The sequence below is a fragment of the Copadichromis virginalis genome, linkage group LG12 (genome assembly GCF_057382275.1).
Source record: "Copadichromis virginalis isolate Kocher_CV1m ecotype Utaka linkage group LG12, C_Virginalis_male_GT1.1, whole genome shotgun sequence".
Taxonomy (NCBI): domain Eukaryota; kingdom Metazoa; phylum Chordata; class Actinopteri; order Cichliformes; family Cichlidae; genus Copadichromis; species Copadichromis virginalis.
The window spans coordinates 21,913,811-21,937,896 of record NC_140629.1 but is presented as its reverse complement, the minus strand read 5'-3'; the positions used below and the strand labels follow the sequence as shown (position 1 = coordinate 21,937,896).

The window sequence follows — 24,086 nt, the reverse complement described above, 5'->3', positions numbered from 1 at the left end:
CCGCCCGTGGCCGCTAGTGGGCGCTCTCTGGTTGTGTAAAACCTTCTTCTCTCATTTGTTTGTCAACACAAGCCGTTCGTGCTTCCTCGTGTTCACTCGTTGATTTCCGTTCGCAGTTGGTGCTGGAAACATGGCGAACGTCTGCCTACGAAGCTCCTCGTCCTTGCTGCTGTTTTTCAGCAGGAGGATTTTCAAACCGGAGCTGAGCGCTGTCTGCTTGTACCACAAAAAGGTAAACGAGTGAAAATGCGTCACCTTACTTAGAGTTAGCTGACATTTTTTGTTGTTGTCACTGGTAACACTGCCCTGTCTGTCAGCTGCCCCACCAACAGATCAGAGATATATATATTTTCTGATAAGTGTGACCTCTCCCTAAGGTTGTGGACCACTATGAAAACCCGAGAAACGTGGGCTCCCTGGACAAAAACTCCAAAAATGTGGGGACTGGATTGGTGGGTGCACCGGCATGCGGTGATGTTATGAAACTTCAGGTAAGCTGGAAGCCAGCAGCAGAAACCAATGTATTGTCATGTCTTTGAAATTCCGATGTTTGACTCTGTGCTGTTTGCAGATCCAAGTGGATGAAAATGGAAAGATCGTCGATGCAAAGTTCAAAACATTTGGCTGCGGATCGGCCATTGCTTCCAGTTCTCTAGCAACAGAGTGGGTGAAGGGGAAGTCGGTATGTTAAATTACCAAAGTACAGGCAACCAACAAATGGACCCTAAAAGTGCTGTTTTCTCTGCTTTATTGTAAAGGATCTCATGAATCTGCTTTTACCCTGCAGGTTGACGATGCTCTGAAGATCAAGAACACAGACATTGCCAAAGAACTCTGCCTTCCTCCAGTCAAGCTTCACTGCTCAAGTAAGTTCACAGTCGTTATTAACACCTCTTAAGACATGGGTGTCAGAATATATATCATATATCAAATATAAAGTCTGGGGGGCAGAATCGACCCAGCAAAAACTTCAGTCCGGCCCACTGGAAGACTTTGGAAAATGTGAATTGTATTTTCATTTCAAGTTTTGTAGCTTTTCCTAATAGAAGGATCTCCACTGTGGCCATTCATACTAAACCAAAGTATTTTAGGTCAGTTAATAAAAAAAGACAGTAATTTCTTACCATTTAAGCATAAAGGGTCATGCTGACTGATTTCTTTAATTCAATATGGCAGCATTTCCTAATTGTGTAGAAAACCTGAGAAATATGATTCAAACTGTTTTTTGTTTTTTTTTCTTACATTAAGCTATCTCAGGGATTAAATATGTAGTTAAACAGCTTTACAACAACAAAGGGGAGTTTCCCTGGTCCAGCCCACTTAAGATCAAAATGTGCTGTTAAGTTTCCAAAATAGCTTCAGGACCATGCACACCATTTTCCCCCCCGAAACAAATTCTTTCTCTTGCTCTGTTTGAAAGCACATACATTTATGCTTTCAGATCAGGTGTTTCCTGTGCAATAAATATATCTCTCAACAGTGTGGGCTCTCTCTGGGTACTCTGGTTTCCTTCCACAGTCCAAACACACGTTACAGTTGTGGTCAGATGTTTACATTCACTCATCATTGGCATGAATCTCATGGTAATTTGGGTCTTTTAATGGTTTCTTTGAACTGTTGTATTTCCATCTTTACATACATCTTTAATGGCTTGATGAGTTCATAGCAGGCTTGAGCCTCAGCAGTTCCTGAGTTGTTTCTGAACATCTAAACCAATTTACTCTCATCTAACGGTGACAGTTTGGGTCTTCTTCCAGACTTTGACAAAAACACAGTTACCAGACCCCGTGTGTATACTTTTAACCCTGTGTGAGAATCAGAGAAAGTCCATAATAAATTCAGAAGAACAGTTCAAAGAAATCATTAAAAGTCCCCTAATACTATGTCAGTCCTCCCCACGATAAGTGTAAACTTCTGACCACATCTATAGGTTAACTGATGATGGTGTGAATAGCTCTGTTTCTATGTCTTAGCCATGCAACAGATTGGCGAGCTCTTCATGGTGTAACCCGTCTCTATGGAAGAATGAATGACTGTATTAATCACACCTACACAATGATGATATGAAATCAAATCACCCAGTTATCATGAACTGAATGCTTTTTGTTTTCCAAATTATGCTCATAGTGGCTCTAAAATCTGCTTTTTTTGTCAGTGCTTGCAGAAGATGCCATAAAAGCAGCACTGTCAGACTACCGGCTAAAGCAACAGGACAAGGAGGAACATGTTAAAGCCAGCAATTAATGTTTTTATTCACTGACTATAATAATAGATGTATCCTATTGTTGGATATTGTGCCTCTCCTAGTGCCAGAGCAGTGCAGACGGGTCGCTGTAATCACATCGCATCAGATCTTGCATCCATTGGGGAATTCTCCACAGGTGTGGGTCCCATATTGTTCAAGTGTTAATAGCGTTTATGGATTCTTTGCTTTTATCACACAATCAGAATTGTTTAATTAACAATGGGTTCATGGTGAAGCTTAACACTTTAATACACATAGCATTACACATAGCATTAAAGACATCTTTAATGAAGCAGGGATGTGGGTTTGTAGTTTTATTTTTTTGGCTTTGAGGCTCTTTCTGGCTCACTTGTGAGACAATGTAGGTCCCAGATGAAAGACTTGGTATGAGAATGTCAACAGTTAAAGTTTACATACAAAAAAAAGTTCAGAAAATTTGTATGAGGTGCTTTGCTTACTGTGAATAAACAGATTAAAAGACTTCAGTGTCTGTGTGTGTGTAAATGTCATCCTGCTGATCCTGAATCAGCAGGAGCCACCCTCTGCTGACGCACAAGCACCTTTTTCAGCACGAGCAGCACTGCCAGCATTACGAGAGCCACTAACACACACAGCACAACGAGCAGAGAGACTATCGCTGCAGAGGCCTGCTGAGTGAACAGCTGTGGGACGAGAGTGGGCACGAGTGCATCTCTATGTGTGGAAAGCAAGAACTGTGTCCCCTCAGCAAGGGTTACGTTACTCTGAGGGTATCGAGCTGTAATGTTGTCTCTGCACCTCTGTTCCTCCTCAGGGAGAGAAGTAGTAGTCTTTAAATGGAAGGGGCTGACTGACTGACTGTTATTTAGGGATAAACACTCCTCATAGGTAAGAGTCTCTAAAGAGTAGTGCAAGACACGCGTCTTGGAAGAGTCTTGATTACTGTTTAGAGCTTCAGAAAGCAGTCCATTAGTGGTTAGTTTTGATATTTTCTCTGCTGGCTGCGCTGTTAGCATCCTCGCCTGTGCAGAGCTGAGGTCACGTTCGTGTGTCCTGTCATTTGGCTTCAGGACACGAGGACAGATGGCCACGACAGAGAGATTCAGAAGCAGACGGTGGGCGAGATGATCAGGCTCTGTGCACACAATGTCTGTGGCCATCTTAAGCCTACCGCTCAGCAGCCAGCGGTACAGATACAGAATGTCACACTCGCACACCCACAGGTTGTTGGTGAGGTCCACAGATCTGAGACGTGGCAGGCTGTCAAAGGCGCTCTCTGGGACTGACCGCAGGCAGTTGCTGTTGATCTTCAGGACCTGCAGGTTGACCAGGGCAGACAGTGAGGGCAGGTCCAAGGCAGAGATGCAGTTTTCTGAAAGATCTAAGTGGGTCAGTGATGGTGGAAGACTCATGGGGAGACTGGTAAGCCTGTTCCCCTTCAGCATCAGGACCTGCAGCTTATGGAGACCCTGAAGTGCCCCGGGCTGGATGGCACGAATACGGTTGTCCTCTAAGTCCAGGTGAGTGAGGTTTCCCAGCTGCCTCAGGACACCTGAGGTGATGTAAGTAATGCGGTTTTCTTGCAGCTGCAGGGACTCCAGGCTGGGAGGCAGGCCACGAGGGAAGCGGGCTAGCAGATTGTGACTGAGGCTGAGCTCCTGGAGGCCAGAGAAGGGCCAGAGCTGGTGGTCCACATTACAGAGCTGGTTTCTGGCCACAGATAGAGCCGAGGTACTGAGAGGAACCAAGCGAGGGAGTGACCTCAGGCCTAGTGACTCACACAGAACCAGAAATCCTGGACAGCAGCACCCAGTAGGACAGGGAGACACTGCAAGGCAGGCTAGAGGACAGATGCAGAGAGCCAGCAGGACACCACATCTGCACCAAAGCATGACTCACTGCAAGAATAATGCAGGAAAGATGAGAAGTTAGATGAATTTAGAGGATATGGTTCTTCTAAAAGTTCTATAAAGGAAGGGGTATAATGTTATAATATGGCTTAATTAACGGTTAATAAGCAGCTGAAAGATCCCTGGTTTGATCCAGGAAGGACAGACAAATTCCACTGGGGCTGCATCAGGAAGTGCATCTGACATAGAAACTCTGCCAAAACAAACACGTGGAGCCACCTGCTGTGGTAATCCCGTGTGGATAAGGAAACAGCCAAAAGCAGCTTTATTAAAGGTTAATGAACCATTTATTAATACCAGTACTCCACCAGCACACTCTGGTACATATAATGACCTTATGGAAAAGAGCTGCAGAGTGTAAAACCCATTCATGGAATTGCCAAAACTATTTATAAAGCCACTTCTTACGTCTTAAAACCCCATGATAAGGTGTGACTTGTTATAAAGTGATGCCAAAGAGTGAAAGCTGCCTCACTTACCATTCTTCTTTCTGTGTATTATCTGCTCCTCCAAAGAGACAGGCAGGGGTGCTTTCCCATGCTCCCTACGTGATCGACTGTCCCTCTAAAGATAACCGACGTTGCTGAGAATTCCAGGCAGATGCTCATCAAAGTTTAATGACAGCCTTAAGGAGCTCTATTACCTGTTCTTGATCATCTTCTCCATCCGAACTGACCAAGAAGTCCTTTTGTTTGTCAGCTGTTTTATGATGAACAAGCTGAAAATACAAAAGACATTCAGAAAAAAAAATGGTATGAAAAAAAGGATGTCCTAAATATTCTCCTGTTGGAGCCCAGCTAAGGTGGAGGTTATTAGTGACTTTAGTGAAGATGTGCTACAAGGTTTGCATCTTTCTGGAAGGAAGAGTGAAAGTAAGGGGCTAGCATTTTCTCGAATTATTTAGCACCTCATTGATAAAAGAGCAGGGAATCTGAGCCCGGTGTAAGGCTCTGTCTGGGCTCACGTTTCAGCCACCACATGGTTACACTTGCTTTTCAGCTGGTGCGCTATCATGTCCTGTTTGATCTTTGGCAGTTTGACCTACTTAAGACCTGAAAGAAGTTTTATGTTTGAGGATTAAAAAAACATTCTTATGAATTTTCTACATTTTTAAAACAGATTTCAGATGGCATCATGATTTATCCATGTCACACTGGAAATAAGATATATTAAAATACACAACTGAAAGAGTTGCACTGTTCATACAGCATCAATATTTCATTACTTGCTCAAAATATGGAACAAAAGGGATTCGACTTTTTATCATAATTCTAATGGGAACAAATCAGGGTCCCCAGGATTTGTATAAACAATACATGAGCTCCTGTTTTGTGCCAAAGGGTCCGTATGTATCTGGATTACTGCTATTGAAATATTAAACAATTCTGTACAGTTGCCAGCAAAGGACAAAGGGGGCTCTCGTCATCTCCAGGCTCGAGTACCTTCTTCTGCAGTCCTGCGAGGTGATGGTGCCAGCGGCTTCATCCCGGCCAATCAGAAAGCTCTGGCAGTGTTTTTTTTTTCTTTTGCAGATCAGGGGTTTGAACTGTTAAAAGAGAAGACAGCCTATATCATCACAGAGCAGATATCACAGATCTGGCATTTCGGTAATTACCTTAAAATAGTTACCAGTGATTTCTGTGTGGACGCAGGTCAAAATTACAGATTCCCAAGTGGAACATAATGTGCACGTTGAGATTGTCCTCTTGTTTTTCCGAGACCTTCCTCGCCTTTTCTAATTGTAGGTTTCCACAGGGTTGTATCTGTGCTTCATTTGGCGTAGCTTCAGCCATGTACGCTGCTACATTTACGGCACTCAGAGACATCTTTTTTGATAGCTTTATTAAATATAAGCAAAACAAAACGGTCTTTTTGTAAACAATTCAAGTGTCAAAAAAGAAAGCAACTGTGGCTGAGGTTAGGCGGAAAACAGTATGTCAGCATGACAAAAGCATCGGCACATAATTCAGGCTTAGATTAGATGCTCAAGGTCATTAACTTAACAACAGAACAGAGTAATTTAATCAAAGAAAATCAGACAAGAGAGACAAATATGCATCTGTCAAGCCTATACACGTAAGCTAAACATGCCAACTGTCTGTCCTTCTACTCACATTTCAAACGTTTACACTTAAAATAAAAAAGCATAATTTATCGTATACATAAATGCACTAACTATTTAAAAGGAAAACTTAAACATTTGTTTTCTACTGCCTACTTTTTTATACATTTGCCCATTGAGAGCAGGTCAAAGGTATTAGCCGAATAAATATGTACAGTCATCGTACAAAGAAAGTGACCCTCTTTCAGTTCAAGACAGTTCAGAACAGCATCCTGTGACATATTACAACATGTCACTGATTTAACAAAGACTAAGCTGAAACGCAGAAGCAGTGTGTGGAAACTAAGTCCACCCTTCCATTATGAAGTAAGGGGGTAACTAACAGCCAGGTACTGCTGATCAAATGCATTTGATTAACTAATCATTTGATTAACTAATCATTGATTAACTAATCATTGGCAGGTGTGAGCACCTTTATAAAATCAGAGGTTTGTAGGTCTGTGGTATTCAGGTGTGTTGACACAATGCTGAGGATGAAAGACATCAGCAACAGTCATCAGTGTGGGAAAGGTCATAAGGTCATTTCCAAACAAACTGAACTCCATCACTCTACAGTGAGAAATATAATTCACAAGTGGAAAATGTCCCAGAAAATTCACCACAAGGTCCACGCCCCTAAGATCTACAGCTCAGACTGTGCAGGCCTCAGTTAGCATGTTAAATGTTAAAGTTCATGACAAAACAATTATCAAAGAAAAGACTTAACAAATGTGGCTTATTTGGAAGGGTTGCCAGTAGAGATGCTTAGGTTTAAGTTACATCTGATTAAACCACAAGACCAAAGCAGACATGTGTGGTCACTGTGCACGGCGCCATGTTTAGGGAAAACTGAACACAGCATATCAGCACAAACACTTCATAACAGCTGTCAAGCACGTTGGTTGCAGCCACTGTGTCCACCATGAACTCCTCTGCATACCAAAGTATTGTTGAGTCTAATGTGAGACCATCTGTCTGACAGCTTACGCTTGGCCTAAATTTGGTTATACATCAGGACAATGATCCCAAACACAACATCGAATCTACAACAGAATGATTGTTGCAATGGTTCAGCCAAATTTCAGATCTCAGCTCGATTGTAATGCTGCAGGCCAAATACCCGCAAACCTCAATGAACTGAACCACTGCAGCAAAGAAGAATGGACCAAACTTCCTCCACAACGACGCGTGAGACTCGTAAAGTCATTCAGAAAACAATGACTTCAGATTATCGCCGCAAAAGGAGCGTACTTAACCCTTGGTAGCACCTAAAAAACGTACCCCTTATGAGGTCCTAGAGCCAAAAATCGACCACGCCATAAAAAGTGCTATAAAAAGATTATACATTAATATTTTATTCCACTTTAAATTAGCCAATCTTTCAGACCTACTTCTCCTTGAAATATTCATGTCAAGTTTTAATTACATTTCGCGGATTTTAACCCTTTATATCCCGGTTTTGTCACATGAGCGCACGGCCGTTTTTGGCGAAAAAAATGAAAAAATGAAATATTTTCCATAAAATACATTTGAAAGTTATATTTTATTGTACTTTTAATTAGGCCTTTGGGTGGACCAAAGATTGATACCAACAGTCATTTCGATCGCCTTTTATTTTTTTTGCAGGAGCGCATTTCATAAAATGCACACACTATCGGTCCCAATCGACCACGCCCAAAAAATTGCTATAAAAAATTTTTATATTAATATTTTATTCCACTTTAAATTAGCCAATCTTTTAGACCTACTTCTCCTTGAAATATTCATGTCAAGTTTTAATTACATTTCGCGGATTTTAACCCTTTATATCCCGGTTTCGTCACATGAGCGCACTGCTTTTTTGCCCCAAAAAACATAAAACTTGAATATTTTCCAAAAAAAACATTTGAGGTAATATTCAATTGTTATTATAATTAGGCCTTTAGATGGACTAAAGATCAGCACCAAAATTAATTTCGATCAACTTACAATTTTCTTTTCCGAAGCGAATTATGTCCTCCAGGCGGTCCCTCGTCGTTGTCTAACCCGGGATCCATGCCTCCTCCCGGGTAACGTGCAGACGATTGCTCCGGTCATGTTTCGTCGGACGCCTTTCACCAGCACACACGTCGATACCACGTGACAACAAATACGTCATTTCCGGTTGAGTCAAAAAAAAAATTCCCGCTTGAGTGACCCTGGGACTGAGACATCGCTCCAGACGATCGGCGGGGGAATCCTGTTTTCCAAGCCGCGATCGAATCCTGATTTCCGGGTAGTGTTTTACGGCGGCTCGCTGATTTCGAGCAAGCGTCAAATGTGAAGCAAGGGAGCCACCCGGTGGCCAAATAAAAAAATTACAATTCTAAGGCCTTGAGTCCAGAATGAAAACGAAACCTAAGCCGTCACACAGATATTAACGGTAATAATTGTGCAGTGAAAAATAGCGAAAAATAGCGTTTATAAAGGGTTTCAATGGGGCGATTTATGGCTCTAGGACCTCATGTGGATGGCGGTTTTTAGCTTAGCCACCTTAAGCTAATCGAATAAACGGAGACGGCAATTCTAAAGAAAAATGAAAAAAAAAAAGGGTTGGAAGGTTTGGCTATATTCTATTCAACACAGTGAAAATGGCCTAATATTAAAAAACGCTGTGGATGATAAATGGCCGTAGGTACTACCAAGGGTTAATGTTTCACACTCTGCTTCTGCATTTTGGTCTGCAGTTTTTCAATTTAAGACCTGATCATTCTTTAATATGTCCTGATACGTGAAACCTTAGAACTGAAACACACTGTGATCTCTTTTTACCATGACATGCAGTACACATAGTAGATTTGTGGTAATTTATACAGCCTTTGTTCAGATACCTAAAAATAACACAGTTAAAAGGTTTTTAAAATAAAATATGATATCATGTGAAACTTAACAACCCGATGCAAACAAAATGAAGTAAATATAACTGTAAATATAAAGAGAAAGTTTTGCTACTTATCACGTCAAGTTTACTGACATTTCACTTTGACTTATTTACAGCACCGAACGTGTTGCTCTAAATGACAGATCCAGATGTTTTCACTCCAGCAGGACATAATGAGGAGATTCCTTTGGACAGGTATGTGGAATAATACTTTATTTTAGTTCCCTTTGAAAGTGTTATTCACAGGAAAATAATACTTATTATATAAAGTTTTACTGCCTCAGTAGCACAGTGGTGTTATGTTTTTTTCAGTAATTACAGGAAAAAGAAAAATCCTGTGCTTGCCGTGCCAAGTTAAAGTTGTTTTCGGCACATGAAGACAAAGTGGCCGTTAAAAGGGTCTCGGTATGCTGCTATCTTTCCTCGTGCCTGCTTATCAATCAAACAATTTGAGCTGTACCATTTGTAATCTTTTCAGTAACCAGTGATTTGGGTAATAATCCTCTTCACTGTATATTTAAATCTAGATCTTAGACTTTAATGATGGGTAATTTTTCTTCATGAGGCATGACTTCACTTAAATATAGACCTATTTCCCTCTGTAAGGCTATTCTAATGAAAACACATTTTGAGGACCCATTTTGCCTTTGCCCGTTTCTGATCTTGTTTAAAAAGCGAGAAAAAGCCCACCACTGTGACCTAGTGGTGGCCTTTTTTCAGATGGCAGGTGCAGACTGGCTGACTGGAGCTAGAGCTGGAGCTGGTGCTGGGACTGGAGCTCTGCTGAACCTCCTCCCTGTGCTTCACCTTCTCTTTGTGTTTTGGTTCCTCTCTCCGCTTTTCCACTGCCTCTGTATCTCTGACCTTTCTGACCTCCTGTCGAGGTGATGACCGGACGTCTCTCCCTCTCTCTCCCACCAGCGCCTTGGAGGGCATCCGCAGGTTCTTCGGGGAGGACATGCTCTGAGTCTGGACCCTCTTGACGTGATCGACGGCGTACGGTTTCTCCTGCAGGTCACTTGAATCCCTGCGTCCTCCGGCTTTATCGGCCGTATACTTCCTGGGTGGATGAGGTAGGGGCTTATATGCCTCCAGCTTGCGCTTGTGACTCATTGCAGAGGCACAGCAGATGATGAAGACCATGACGATGAGAAGAGAGGTCACCACGATGATGATGAGCATGTTCTCCTGCAGGAAGTCCACTACTCGGGTCAGGACGTAGTCCTTCAGACGGATCATGGTGGTGGTTATGGTGTTGGTGAGAGTGGGACCCCCGGTAGCGGCGGTAACGTGAACAGGCGCGCGGGTGGAGAAAGACACCGGGAAAAGGAGCTCCAGCTCGGCTTCATCTCCGCTGCCGTCCATGGATATGTTGTAGAACAGAGGTGTGGCGTGACACACAGAGCAGCACAGCGAGAGCAGGGTCACACAGGAGACCTGAAACACCAAGTGAGACTTCATCTTCTCTTTGAGTCCTGCAGAAACAACAAGAGGATGCTTTTAATTTCAGGCAGCACATAGACTCGAAGTCACTGAAAGAATAACGTTGATTGTTAGGTGAAAAGATTTGGGACTGCCTTTCTCAACTTTAATATCTGATCAGAAGGCATGTGGTCCTGTCTTGGGTAAGATTTATGACGTGCACGTTTCTGGTTGTACTGTCTCTGTTGGCAAGTGTTGTGCACACGTGTAGTGCTCTGTTGGCTATTTTATTTTTAAAGCTTCATTCTGATGGATGACAATGTGCCCAACAGCTCCTCTAAAACAGCTCTAAATCTTGTTGGTTTCATCCTCACACATTAGGAAGACATAAAATGTAATAGCTTTAGTTTTAATGTGGTCTGACTGTTTCCCTTAAGACCAGCAGCCTGTTGCAGTGACTCCTGGTTTTCAGGTGCTGGTAGGACAAAAGCCTCACTAACTGTTGCTACTCTTTATCTTAAGCTCCTCACTCACCCTAAATATTTACCGTATCACATCTCAAGTGTGACTGGTATCCATCTTGACCCGGGTTTTTCATTTGCTGCCTCTCTCTCTCCTGCACCAGATCTATTTTAGCAGACAGCAGAGTAGCCATTACTTACTCGGGGTGGAGACAGTGAGTTTGGAGCTGGAGGCCTTATAATTTGTAAAGCAGAGGGAGGCCACCCATCCACCACACCAAAGCCAGGAGGAAACTGTATTCTAAAGCGAGCACAGAGGCGTGGGAGACCTGCGGCTCTCGCCTCTATATTTACGCTGGGCAGCAGCTGCTGTTCACCAGCCCACAGCAGCACAGTCTCACTGAGGATATTTCTGCTTCCAGGAAAAGCTGCATTTACACCACGACTGAGTGAAACCTCCTAGCTTGCTCAGTGTTACATTTCTCCATCCTTTTCTTTTTGGCTTCCTCTCACTGAGAAGATTTAACCGAAACCAGTGAGTCTGTTAGCTCTGCAAACCTGTTTAACTCTTTAACCCAGTCTGTAATTACACAGTGCTAAGCTGTAAAGACAAGCTCCCCTTCCCAGTGTGGTCAAACATACAGCATGTACTGTGCTGCACCAGATGGCGGGCTGGGTCTCCATCCTTGAATGTACAGCTCTAGGATGGCCCTGCCCCTTAAGTCCCCATAATTACAGCTAAAATTACATTTCCTGTATTTCACTAGAGGGTCGCCCTTATCTTCAGCTCAAAGCCTTCTAATTTGTGACACTTTAAAGCTTTTATAAACTTAATTACATGAAAAACTTTGAACGTGCAGAGCCATATTTTACACATTCAGCCTGATGACCCAGTGTGCAGCAACTTACTAAACAAATGTTAGACCATCTCAAATATTTCTTGACATACAATTGTGGCTACCTGGTACACGGTGCAGATTCAAGGTTGGACATTTAGATCTTTTTTTAAGGAAGTATTCAGAAGTAAATAATCCTTAAATAAGTCGTGCATTCAAAACTACAGAAGTATTTAAGAACTGTACCAACGATCCCTTTAACTTTTGCTGCAATATTACGACTATTACAGTTGCATGTTGAGCGGTTTTCCCTTGCAGTGAGTAAATTATAGCACAAGATTATCAGCATAGTTGAATCTGTAGTGATGCATCACATGATTTACAGTTGGATTATGGGAAAAGTTTGCAACATTTGAATCTCTGACATAAAATAGTTGAACCGAATGTACTTTTGCACAAACATTCAGACTTCATTTATTTCTTCATCACTATTTGCCACTCGTGAAACGAATGTATAAAAGTACAACGTATGAAAGGTCAAACATCCTGAAAATATTTGGCTTCTCTTTAACCTTGAACTTAATTTCACTACAAATGTAAAATGTATACTTACAGGATGTGCTAGCCTCGGCTTCTCTTCTGTGCAGCACAAAGCAGTGAGTAAGACTGCAGAAAGAGGGAGGAAAAGGGGGAGACAAGGCAAGACGGACAGACGAGAAAGTAAGAGTGGAAGACCGTTTCCGAGGATTCGCCCTCCCTGCTGACTTGTGCCGACTTGTTGTTTTACTGAGCTCTTAAAAGTATCCTCACCTCAAACTCATGTCCAGCCCTCCATCTTCAGGTTCTCCTCCCTCTTTTTCTTTCTGAACTTTCTATCCTCCAACAGCCTAACTCTTGGTAAGTTCATGTAGCCGGCCATGTGGGACCAGATTTTTTTATCATACATATGTTTTTTTGAGAAACATTTGATCTGAGCATGGTGATACTTCACACTAACAGGACAAAAGATACGCGGGATGCTCTACAAATAGAAACAGTCTTTATTTGCAACGAAAGGCTAATTTGCCACAGTATGTGCTCGTCCATTCGCAGTCTGACTGACAGATACAACCTTAGCCTCAGTGTTTATCTTTAAAACAAATATGTTGCAGTTGGTGTTAGTCCCAAGTTCTTCGGAAAAGGGTTTTCTATTCTTGGTGGGGCGAGTTCCACAACTTTTTTTTGGCCTGCACTGAATACTCTCTAATTACGTTCCTGCTGATTACAGCCTGTCTCTGCAGGGCATACAAGACCAGTACAGGGAGAAAGCACTCTTTTCATCCTGAAACACATGTACAGAGCAAATATATGAACTAAATGGACTTTTAGGAGCACTGGATAACTGTTTAACTTGCAGGGCATTTATTTAAGGGTGCTCGTGTTTCTCGTCTTGTTACACAGTACTGCGTAAAAGTGTCAATTATAGGTTTTTTTTTCTTTCCAGGGAGCCAAACCTTTCTTATAGTGGTCTGAAAAAATACTTTCTGAAGGCCATTTTCTGGAAATCTTTCAGTTTTCTTTGGACATTGGCTGCTTTTTCATTCATTTTCAGTCCAGTTCTTGTACCCGTCCATTTTCACAGGAATGTTTTTCTTTTTTTAAGCCACTTAACCCTGACCCATGAATCATCCATGCATTAAAAAAAGGCACCAGTGTTGTGTCTGCACATAACAAACAAAGAACCAAGTTCTATATTTAGCCACTTTGGAATAAAGTAGGTGTTATAAGAGGCTGGTAGTAACTATTTGTTAAGTTGAATCTGTAGAAAATGGTAAAGATTAAAGTGTGACAGGCACAAACTAGCATGTTTGCACCAACAAGGGGATTCCCAGAGAACTGTTGGCCAAAACCTGCACACATCTATGTGATTAAGAAACAGAAGAAAAAAAAAATCTAGCAAAGACCTGACAAGACGTGAGAGAAGATTTTTCCCTTCAGTTGGTCCATCTTAAGGATGGCTCATACCAAGTATTGAGTTTCAAGCTTGTTAGAACTGTATGAACTCAGAATTGACTTTTACTTTATTCAAATGATAAAAAAAAAAAAACCCCAAAAAACCCCACTGCTACTATTTTCAAGCCACACAAAGAAATGAGAAATAACTCAAGACTTTTGGGAATGCATGTTGACTCTGTGTGTGTGTCATACAGTAGTACCTAATAAAGTGTCCAGTGAGTGTCATATTGATCATTAATTGGTGTATTTGTTAATTAACAACTGAACAGTGAACTCATTTTAAAAATTCTTTATTAATTTTTCTTATAATCAATGGTTTGATATTTGAAGCAAGAATAATGAACAAAAATGCTGAGCAGACCTCCACACGAGGCTTTCATCCTGGTTCATTTTTCATCAGATTTTCTTTCTTGATAACCTCTGACGTAACGGAGGTTCTGCTTTTCTCATGATGGCAAGGTGCAAGGAACAAACAGGGGGAATGTTTAAAAATCCACCTCCCACACAAATACCCTCTTCAGCACATCCACAAAACAAAAGAAATGGGGAGGAAAAAAATAGATATGGTCACGTTATTTACACAGTTCTCACTCATTTTCTAGACCTCAATTACAAACATACATCTATCTTTCAACACATTTTTTATTTTTCCACCTACAGTGTCCCTTTGGATCTCTATAAGCTACTACTCCTCAAAACTCCGCTCTTGTGCCAACAGTGCTAACCCAGAGAGTGGCAGTCTCATATAAAAGATATGGCAGTATGACCAGTGTCAGCCAAACATGCATCACACTCTACATTTCCTGTCACTAATATTCTCAGATTATTGACGACTCAGCTAACAGATTCCTGGTTTTACATCATTTTACATTTTAAGCTTGTACCCCAGAGGAAAGTGTCACAGCGTCAGGGGCACAATGTGTTTGACAAACCCTGACAAAGTAATGCTGCCTGGTGAACTTTATTATGGACTGGCAGGACTTCATGATGTCACACAATACGTAAGAAACTGAGTCCTTTGAATTTTGTACTGAGTATAGCACCTCAAAGTGGGTTTAAACTCCAGGCACCTCGCCTCCATTTATTCCACAAAACTACTCACAGAACAGTCGACCTACAAAGAAACCAAAAATAATAAAACACTTCCAGGGTCACCTCTATGGCACTTTCAGGTCTTTACAGTGGTAACATTTATTAAAGGCAAACAACAGATTGAACCATTACCCGTCTCAGCTTCCCACAGGGAAACAATCTTTAAAAAAAACAACAACAAAAAAAAAAAACAACAACTCAGGTTGAAAAATATGATCCATTTTCAAATTTGACTGCACTAAATTGGAGCATCTGAGAAATAGCCAAGATGTGGAAGTGCTAAGAGGGATGTAGAAACAGCTGGAACAAGAAACAGGATTTAATTGAACATTGAAGCAATAACCCAACTACTTACTTCTTCTAAATTAAAAGGAAAACTCTGTAGTGGAAAGTCTACAGTGGCTGGTACCTAAAAGGCCAGAGACATGAGGACCCAGATTAGGCCTTTGAGGTCTAGCCAGCTTTAACATCACATGTTTAAAAGCAGTCAAGTAGCTGCGGGATTATTTGATGTCATTTTAGAAAACTTTCTTTTGTGCTTGTACAGAAAACGCAGACATCAGATGGCAAAGCAAACAAAAGAGCAGTGACAAAAAAAATGAGCCCACTGCACTTGACTACAGTGATGTGCTGAGCAAGCACATGGATAACCAAACAATCGGGTTGGAGTTTTTCCTCGCAGAAAGAATGAAAATGCAAAAGCTCGTCTTTCCATGAGCACCACATAAAGAATCCCAACAACTAAGCAGTGCGACCGAGTCACCGCAGTGAGTGTGTTTCCCCCCCCCTCATACCAAGAACAGCCAATAGGAATTGTGGAATGTGTCACTTTCTTGAATAAGTGCAGAGTGCATGTTGGTAAAGCAAGGTAGAAAGGAATGCATGTTTACTTGGACTATTACGTCCACAGTCGGAATGATGGAAAAGCGACAGGAATGAAAGGAAACAGCAGAGGCGAAGTGTGGATTTCTGCAGCTTCAACAGAGACAGCAAGAATTAGTCACTTAAGGTTGTGTCTGAGTGTTTGGTGTCCGCTGTGGCAACCTGCAATGTATTTTAACTACAAATTTAATCTGTCAGTCTCTCTTTCAGAACCATCCAATTAAATTATTTTAATTTCATAGTGCATCACTGATTTTGTTTCTGTACTTTAAAAAAATACTGCTAAGGAAGTGTAAACAAAAGTCCAGATTTGGCAATGTCTTAATTTTGGAGAAGGGCAAACACCAAACACTGAGGCCTACTTATAAAACATGATGCTATACAATGATAAATTGGGGGTGGGGGGCTGTTGACATGGTTTTCTTGATCATTATTCTAAAATGCAAAGAATTATGTAAGATCTTTTTATACAAGTAGACACAATTTAAAAAAAAAAAAAAAAAAAGACTGCCACAGAATAAAAGGAAAAGTCCTTTGCCACCAAAAAGAAAGTATTTTCTACTAAATCTGCCACATGTTCTTCTTATTCCACCTGTTTTAAACTGAGGGTTGGGAGCTGGCTAAGAAAAAGTTCATCTGGAATGTTGCTAGGGATCTTTGCTAGGCAGACGAAACACTGTCATTGAGATAGGCAGTGAGTGTTCCCGCCCACCCCCACCCCCAGCCAGTGGAGCGTCCTGAATTGTAGCGGGTTGGGCAAAAGGGTCCTTAAATGGCAAGTTTGGACATCTGCTCTTCAAGTTGGACGAGTCGCTTTTCTTGACTGCTGATCATGTCCTTGAGGGACTTGATTTCTTTCAAGATCTCCTCCAGCTTGGCTTCAGATTTCTGTGAGAGATACGAGAAACAAAAGTGAGACTTAATGGGCTTTTAACCATCTTTATGAAAATACAGCTACAGTCACTTTTAAAATGAGGTAAACCTAAGGTGGGTCCCTTAGTAGTACGCCTTGAAATCCGTGGGTCAAAGAAACTTCTAGGAATTTTAAGCTGGTTTTGCACACACTGAACTTAATGACTGCACCGATGAATAGGGCAGATCATAGAAAGATGGATTCACAAGGAGTGAGAGTCTAGTTAAATCCACTCCCTAACAGATTGTGGCAGGTTTAGTTTATTTAAATTCAACTTTTACCTTAAGATCAATCAATTTACTTAAAGAGACAAGTTTCTTCATTATTAAAGTTTGATGAATCCATTATTTACTGCTCAAGTTAAAATGTTCATCTTGATCTACACTGACCAAAATTGCTGGTTATTAATTTTCTTTCTCTTTTTTTTTGTCATAATCTGACAGCTTTAAGTCAAGTGTCCTTAAGACAAAAGCTTCATTTCCCCTAGCAAGAATGACCTTAAAGCAGACTACTCTCTAATCTGTGCTACATGTAAGGCCCTTTGGGACAACATCCCAAGTTTTGTTTTAAATCAAGTGTGGTAGGATCTGGCAGTCTGAGGGTTAACATCTTTCAACACCACTGGAGCCCAGTGGGCTATGATTACAGAGCAGACCTTCACAGAGACACATGGGCTGGGACCAAGGCTGTGTTGTGGGTGAGGTGCTGCTGGACGCCCAGGAGCAGGGGCCCAGAGCAGCAGAAGACCTCTCCCTCTATGCGCCAGAGTGGGACGAGTAACATTTACAAACCACCTCATCTAAGTTTGGCAGCAATCTGCCATGACTAATAAAAAAAAAAAAAAAAAATGTAACGCTAGGAGCCCCAGACAGCCACCTGCAAGGAGATGAGACAGTGGCATAGCATGACCTACATGCAGGGACCTCAACATATACAGTGTAAGACTGTGAAATAAGGCATCTCAATCTACTGTTTAATCTAATCATGCAAAATAAATAACTGTTAAAAAAAAACGACCTTACTCCTCAACACTACACGTCTGAGACTGAGTGACAACGTACTGTTAAACCGGTTTTAACTGGACACACTGATGAAAGCAAACACTCACAATTGATGGAGCTGGGTGGGAGGACTTGTTGGAAGAGCTCGACTTCTCTGAGTTCTTGGTGACCTTGTTGTCCAACATGTTCTTTTTGACCACTTTGAATTCACGGTTCTTGCCCGGGACGTAGCCATTCTTCAGAGAGATGAGAATGGGGTCTCCATTCTTACCATCAAACCACTCCTCAGCCTCCAAAGCAGGATCTGGACCAGCTGTGTCTGGGTACAAGTCGTCCTGGAACAGGTCCGACTGACGGGAGAGAATAGAGCAATAAGTTGTGAGGAAAAGAGAACTTGTGAATGTGGTGCTTGTGATTTAAAGAGTAGATCAGAGGTCTAAAAGCTGCTGCAAAGTAGCATGTTAGGGCGAGTACTCACCTTTCTAGGCACAGTCATCACAATAGGCTCACACTTTCTTTCATGCAGTTTATAGAACCTGCAACATAAAAAGCCTGGTGTTACTCACAGTTCAATACATCATTACACAATAAAAACAGCAGTTTCCTGTGGATTGTTGCATAACGGTTACAGTTTGCCTCCTAGTGGTCAATCAATGAACTCCACATTAGAGATGATGGAATAAAATCAAAACGATTTCTGGTTTCAGAGATGATGATTTAGGACCAGTCTTGGGTTACCTTGCAATTTCACACTTATTGACATCGAGGCCCCTCTTTGGCATGTAGCCCATACCCCTCTGGGGCTCCTTGCTGGCAAAGGTGTTCAGAAAGTGAACATAGGGAGCCTCGTCTGTGATTTCAAAGTAACGGATGCTGCTGTCTCCCTATCAGGATATAAACAAGTGTTTTATTTCTAATGTGTGCACATTTAAATTGAGACATTAAGCTTTGTGTTAGAACAATGCTTGATTTGATTATTGGGTGCTTAGAAGGAAACGCACCTTTCCACAGAGGTAAACGACATTGGTGTCTGGGTCATAGAAGGGCAGAAGCACTCCATTACTGGTGTCCATCTCATTGACAGTCATTGGCTCCTCCAAGTTTTGCTTAAAACAAAAACAGAAGAAAGATTAATTTGAGGCAATACTGTTCAAAAACATTAAAACACAGCTTTACATACCAAGTCCATAATGAGGCAAACTGAAGTGCTACAGGTGTGGAAATAGATCTTTAATCAACTCTGAAGCCCTTATAACTCACACAAGTTTATCATTACAACAGCAATGATCAGTAACAAACCTTATAGTGATCGGGCGACCCTGAACCCTCCTTTAATCATGCGAATGGGGGATTCCCATGATGCACTGAGCATTTCTTCTTCACCCACTCACATTGTGTTCATACACCACTCTGCATTTCATCATTAGTTATTGTGAAGCAGCTTACCGTATTCCAGAGAGCCAGCTGCCTCTCACTCATGCGACTGAAGCCAGTAGTGAGGATGTTTCCATCACTAAGGAAAATGGCCCTCATGGGGCGAGCGCCCTCGTGGGCTTTCTCTTTCTCCTGTGAAATAGAGGTTAATGGTTAGCCCTGCGAGTCCGTGTTACTGCCTTATCTGCAGTTCATCATGTTTGTTTCTGCTGAGGTCAGAGGTAGGAACACTCATAAACCTGCTTACTGGTGTGATCATTTAATCAGACAACCATCAGGCAGAAGTGAAATAATACGCAGAACACAAGTCTGAATGAAGATTTTTGATGTTTTATGAAAGGAAAATTCTGGTATGGGTGATTTTAAATGTGGCATGAATGCATCAGAAATATTCAGCATTTCTGATACTGATGGGATTTTCACCACAACAGCCTCCAAAGTTTCATCAGAACAGCTTAAACAAAACTCCACTAAGCACAGTTCTGCACTGATTCGATGTGAGCAGCTGAAGATTGGGAAAAACATGGTTTGGTGTGATGTTTCTCAGCTTTAGTTCTGCCAAGGAAGGCTCAGGCTTTGGTTATAAACTCCATGAATCTACAAATCCCAGGATGAATCCTTGGCTTTTAGGGACAAGGAAAGATTTCGTATGATTCCAACAGAGCATGTTTGGAATGTACGGAACAGAAGAATCAAAGCATTAAATCAGAAGCTGTCAGAATAACGTAATGCAATCATGTCAACACTGGAGCACAATCTCAAAGGGAGGATTTCAGCATCTTGCCCAATCCACCACCAAAAACAAACCACTTTCCGACACTTCTTGCATTCTGGTTTTTGGAGGTCTATGTTATATCATTAACCTGATAAACTAACTCAAATGCAATTCTGGCTGCACTCTGTCTTTTTTCCGCTCCGACATTCACAGCAAAATTTGAATGCATCTGTACTTGTTATTAAACTTTAGGTGCTGTTACTGCCCTATTTTCTCAGGTGCTTACAGCAGCCAAGGCACATTGTGTAAATTTTTACAACACCTTGGTAGCAAATTACTGTTTCCCATGACAGTCCTTGGTCTGAATCCAAACTAAAACTGGTAATTCATAATTCAGACTCACAGCTAACAACAATTTTAAGGGAACAATGTTACCATACCGGGGCTTACTAGTCTCTCTACTTCCAAATCAAAAATCCCTGCACCTGAATTCATATTTACCTTTTAAATACTTCAGATACAGTTCAATATAAAAACAGAAAATATGACAATTTATTTGCAAACTACTTACTCCAACAATCTCCTGCTTGCGGGGGTCAATAACCCGGATGGACTTGTCCTTGCAGGAAGTGCAGATAAGGCTTCCATTGCGGTTCCAGCACACATTGTAAATGACATCAGGATGCATGTCCTCCAGGTTGATCATGGCCTCGCCGGTGCCCACATTCCAGATGATTATCTGATTATCACAACCTAGTGACAGATAAAGGTAATGGTGAGGTTTGTGTTCAATCTGATCATCAAGTTTTGAAGGCAGCATTGTTTTATAGATTTGGAAACACTGCCAGAGCTCATACCTGCACTAAGGAGGATGTTTCGTGCTGTTGGATGCCATGTGATGATGCCCACACGCTTGGAGTGGCCCTCCAATATCACCACTGGCTCAGACATGGAAGTGACTAGGCCATTCTCCGGAATCTGCCACACCTGTAAAGAGACCAGGAAGTCAGAAACTGAGAGCAGACAGTAAAAATTCTCTGAAGTATGAAAAAAAAAAATATATTCTAAAGGATTTCATGATGATTATGCTGAACACAGTCTAGCAATTAAAATGATTACTGGATCTAAACTGTAATTACAAAAAGGAACCAGAGGGGGGCAGCAATCACTAAGAATTCACAGCATGTTCCTTACTGACTGATACACACAGTTAGACTTAGCAAAATATACTTTTCTTCAGTATCAAGTAATCCAACTAATTACTATTTCTATTGTTACAACGCCGTTACCGTTACTAACAAGAAAATGCGGTGCAGTCGCATTACTATTGTTCAACAAACAGACGGTTGAAGCTGTCTTCAGCTTACCGCACCTTATATCAGTTGCATGGAAGTAGCTGTCTATGTAAGTAATCTGGGCGCTACAGCTTTAAGTAGCTGCGCACACTCCTGCAGGTGGCAATCACTTTTTGGCACAACACCTGGAGTTATCAGGAGCAGTGGCTAGCCACTGTAGAGCATAGGGAACTAACTCCAGATGTAACCCATTGCCATGGTTTAGGGAACAATGACGAGAGAATTAAGCCAACATGTTTTTGGTGTCAGGAGAAATAACACCGACCAAAGGAAACCCACACAAACCCAGGAAGAACATGGAAACTTCACATGTTCAAAACCAGATGGGTTGAAAGCCGGGACCTTCAGCAGTGCCAAACCCAACTCAAATTTTAAGAGATGTGCAGAAAAATGCAACATTACTACCCCACCTCAAAACCAGCTATTTAAGACTTCAGGATGTCAAGTACTGATTGGTTACTATTCACTAACACTATTTATAACATGATTACGTTGATTCATCTGATCTACTTTGTCATAACACTGCTGCATGAAAAGAATTTGAGGTTAAATTTTTTCCTTACATTCTTTAGTGCTCGGTGCCTGGCACAGGCATCCTGTAAAGGTTGTCCTTTCAGAGGAATAGAATGGGTACGCCTAATGCAGCATTTTAAAAAGAAAATAAAGGCCACTCCAGCACATTTTAACATTAAATTAGCTTCGTTGATGTCCAGTGTGTACTCTGTGATAACAAAATCTATTCCTTAATCTACAATAAACGTTTTATGCCCTGCCTACGTTATAGTCCTACTTTACAGGCCTGCTGTGTACACCAGCCAACCCACTCTTACCAAATCTAAACTAAACATCACTGAGAGTCTATTTAGGTTGTGAAATTTACCGTCACATGTTCTATGATATGAAGAGAGGAACCAGCAATAGTTCCTCTCTTCATGGCTCACACTTCTGCAAAACAAACCAAATAAATACTGCCTTGATTTAGCATGGGATTAACAGGAAGTCAGGCCTTTCAGGTGAGGAAGTGGCTGCCATCTAAACAGGCTGAAAGCCTATCCCAGCCTATTATATACCAAATAAGGACATATGGAGAAAAGTAAAACAGCAGCCTGAAAAAAGTCAGTGACCTCAGCTCAATAAATAGCTAAATCATTCCCCAGCTCTGATTCCTACAACACATATTTGAGCTTAATCTAATCCAGAGGGTGAGGCCTGCAACCATTCATGAGTAACCGCAGCCTTGCCTTTCGCAATAAGAGCATGTAGACTCTTGCCTCTTATGATCTAAAGAATGTATGCTCCTGTTGACCCGAGGAGGTTTGAGTTTGGGTGTGATGGGTGAGGCGAGCCTTACCATCACGGTGCAGTCCTCTGAGCCGCTGGCAATGACCTGGTCATTGTGGGGGCACCAGTCAATGTCCAACACAGGGCCTGTGTGACCACACACTGTGGGGTAGGATTTATCAATGCGGCCCGTCTGTAAAAACACAGATAAACAACAGAGTAATAAGATTAGTCTCAGTCTAGAGAACATTATCCATGCTGGAGGAGCGAGTGTGTTTTGAAACAGGACAATTACAGGATGATCCTAAATCCTACCTGCAAAAAGCAGCTTATAGATCTAAAAAGTACTTTGGATTTATCTTGTGCGTGCGTGCGTGCGTGCGTGCGTGCATGTATGTATGTATTAGGGGTGCAACGATATTCGTATCGATATTGAACCGTTCGATACAGTGCTTTCGGTTCGGTACGCATATGTATCGAACAATACAACATTTGTAATTTATTTTATCAACTTTCCTTCTGACGATGCTGTCTGTGTGGAGCGCTCAGTGAATCTGCGTTCGACTACTCCGCCTAGGGTCGACAGTGCAGCCTAGGCGGAGTAGTCGAACGCAGATTCACTGAGCGCTCCACACAGACAGCATAGTCAGAAGGAAGAGCGCAGGGCACCTCCCCCACTCTCATTCAGATCTGGCGTTTGGAATTATTTTGGTTTTCATGTGACGTATGACCCTGAAGGTAAGCGAGTCATGGACTAAAGTAAAACAGTATGTTGGATGTGCCATGCAATGCTCAATTACATGGGTGGGAACTAGTGTGTTAGCGCAGTTAGCTCGTTAACGTGTTGGCCGTCTAGCCCCATGCACGGGGCGATCGGCGGTAGCTCGTTAACGGAGATTTGCCGTGTTGTGGCGTTAAGGTCATTTCAACGAGATTAACCTGAAAGCACTAGCGGGAACACAACGAATATGACTGCACATTTACGCCGACATCATCCTAGTGCAAAGACAAAAACAACAAGCATGCTACTAACTTTAGCCGAGTCATTTAGACAGCTGTTAGCACATGATTCTCCTTATGCTGCTGAGAATATAACCCAGAAGAAGCGGATAGTATAGCTTTTATTTTGGAAAGAGACATTTCTCTGTAATAAACTCTCTTTTCCAAAGATGAGTGATTCCTCAATCAGATACAGGGCTCGCAAAATCGGGCTAGCGATTTTTTTCAGACGGGCTATTGTAGGAAGGAAAAATATATGTCAATGCTTTTGCATTCTTTCAGAAATGTAGCTGGGTAATTATGTCATTGGCATCGGTGAGCCACTGTCAATATGTGACATATTGAAATTGCGTTTGAATTTGCGCTTGTTTTTTTGCTTTCACTTTGCAATCATGCGAACTGTGTATAGAGAGCGACAGCACTGATCTGTGAGTGATGATAATTTGCGCACCAATTCCTCTGACATCGTCTTATTAATCGTTAGCTTACTATGCAAACATGACAAGTGAAATCTCCCGCAGCTTAAACATGTGAGAGGTTGATCACGCAGAGAATCGCTGAGCTTA

At 41.8% G+C, this 24,086-nt stretch overlaps 4 protein-coding genes across 5 annotated transcripts in view; 1 reads left to right on the top strand and 3 right to left on the bottom strand.

Annotated features, from left to right (window-relative positions):
* Positions 1–55: 55 nt before the first annotated feature.
* Positions 56–2,726, top strand: iscua (iron-sulfur cluster assembly enzyme a). Its single transcript, XM_085475391.1, has 5 exons — positions 56–232; positions 378–491; positions 572–682; positions 788–866; positions 2,156–2,726. Exons 1-5 carry the CDS (start codon positions 131–133, stop codon positions 2,242–2,244), a joined length of 495 nt encoding a protein of 164 aa, XP_085331517.1. The 5' UTR covers positions 56–130; the 3' UTR covers positions 2,245–2,726.
* On the bottom strand, positions 2,722–4,116 carry tmem119a (transmembrane protein 119a). Its single transcript, XM_085475389.1, has one exon. It carries the CDS (start codon positions 4,114–4,116, stop codon positions 2,752–2,754), a length of 1,365 nt encoding a protein of 454 aa, XP_085331515.1. The 3' UTR covers positions 2,722–2,751.
* Positions 4,117–8,907: 4,791 nt separating this feature from the next.
* On the bottom strand, positions 8,908–12,567 carry LOC146696989 (uncharacterized). Its single transcript, XM_085475387.1, has 2 exons — positions 12,467–12,567; positions 8,908–10,609 (listed from the first exon to the last, which is right to left on the bottom strand). The coding sequence occupies exon 2, from the start codon at positions 10,593–10,595 to the stop codon at positions 9,834–9,836; it is 762 nt and encodes a 253-aa protein (XP_085331513.1). The 5' UTR covers positions 10,596–10,609; positions 12,467–12,567; the 3' UTR covers positions 8,908–9,833.
* Positions 12,568–14,122: 1,555 nt separating this feature from the next.
* The window catches only part of LOC146696988 (coronin-1C-A), a 35,565-nt gene continuing 25,601 nt past the window's right edge, over positions 14,123–24,086 (bottom strand). For both annotated transcript variants that reach the window (XM_085475386.1, XM_085475385.1), the window contains exons 3-11: positions 22,592–22,714; positions 20,743–20,872; positions 20,457–20,638; positions 19,183–19,302; positions 18,738–18,842; positions 18,475–18,620; positions 18,215–18,272; positions 17,844–18,086; positions 14,123–16,710 (exon numbers count right to left, since the gene is read on the bottom strand). In XM_085475386.1, the coding sequence (XP_085331512.1) occupies positions 16,591–16,710; positions 17,844–18,086; positions 18,215–18,272; positions 18,475–18,620; positions 18,738–18,842; positions 19,183–19,302; positions 20,457–20,638; positions 20,743–20,872; positions 22,592–22,714 (1,227 nt within the window). In that variant the 3' untranslated portion in view covers positions 14,123–16,590. The remainder of the gene's footprint in view (positions 16,711–17,843; positions 18,087–18,214; positions 18,273–18,474; positions 18,621–18,737; positions 18,843–19,182; positions 19,303–20,456; positions 20,639–20,742; positions 20,873–22,591; positions 22,715–24,086) is intronic.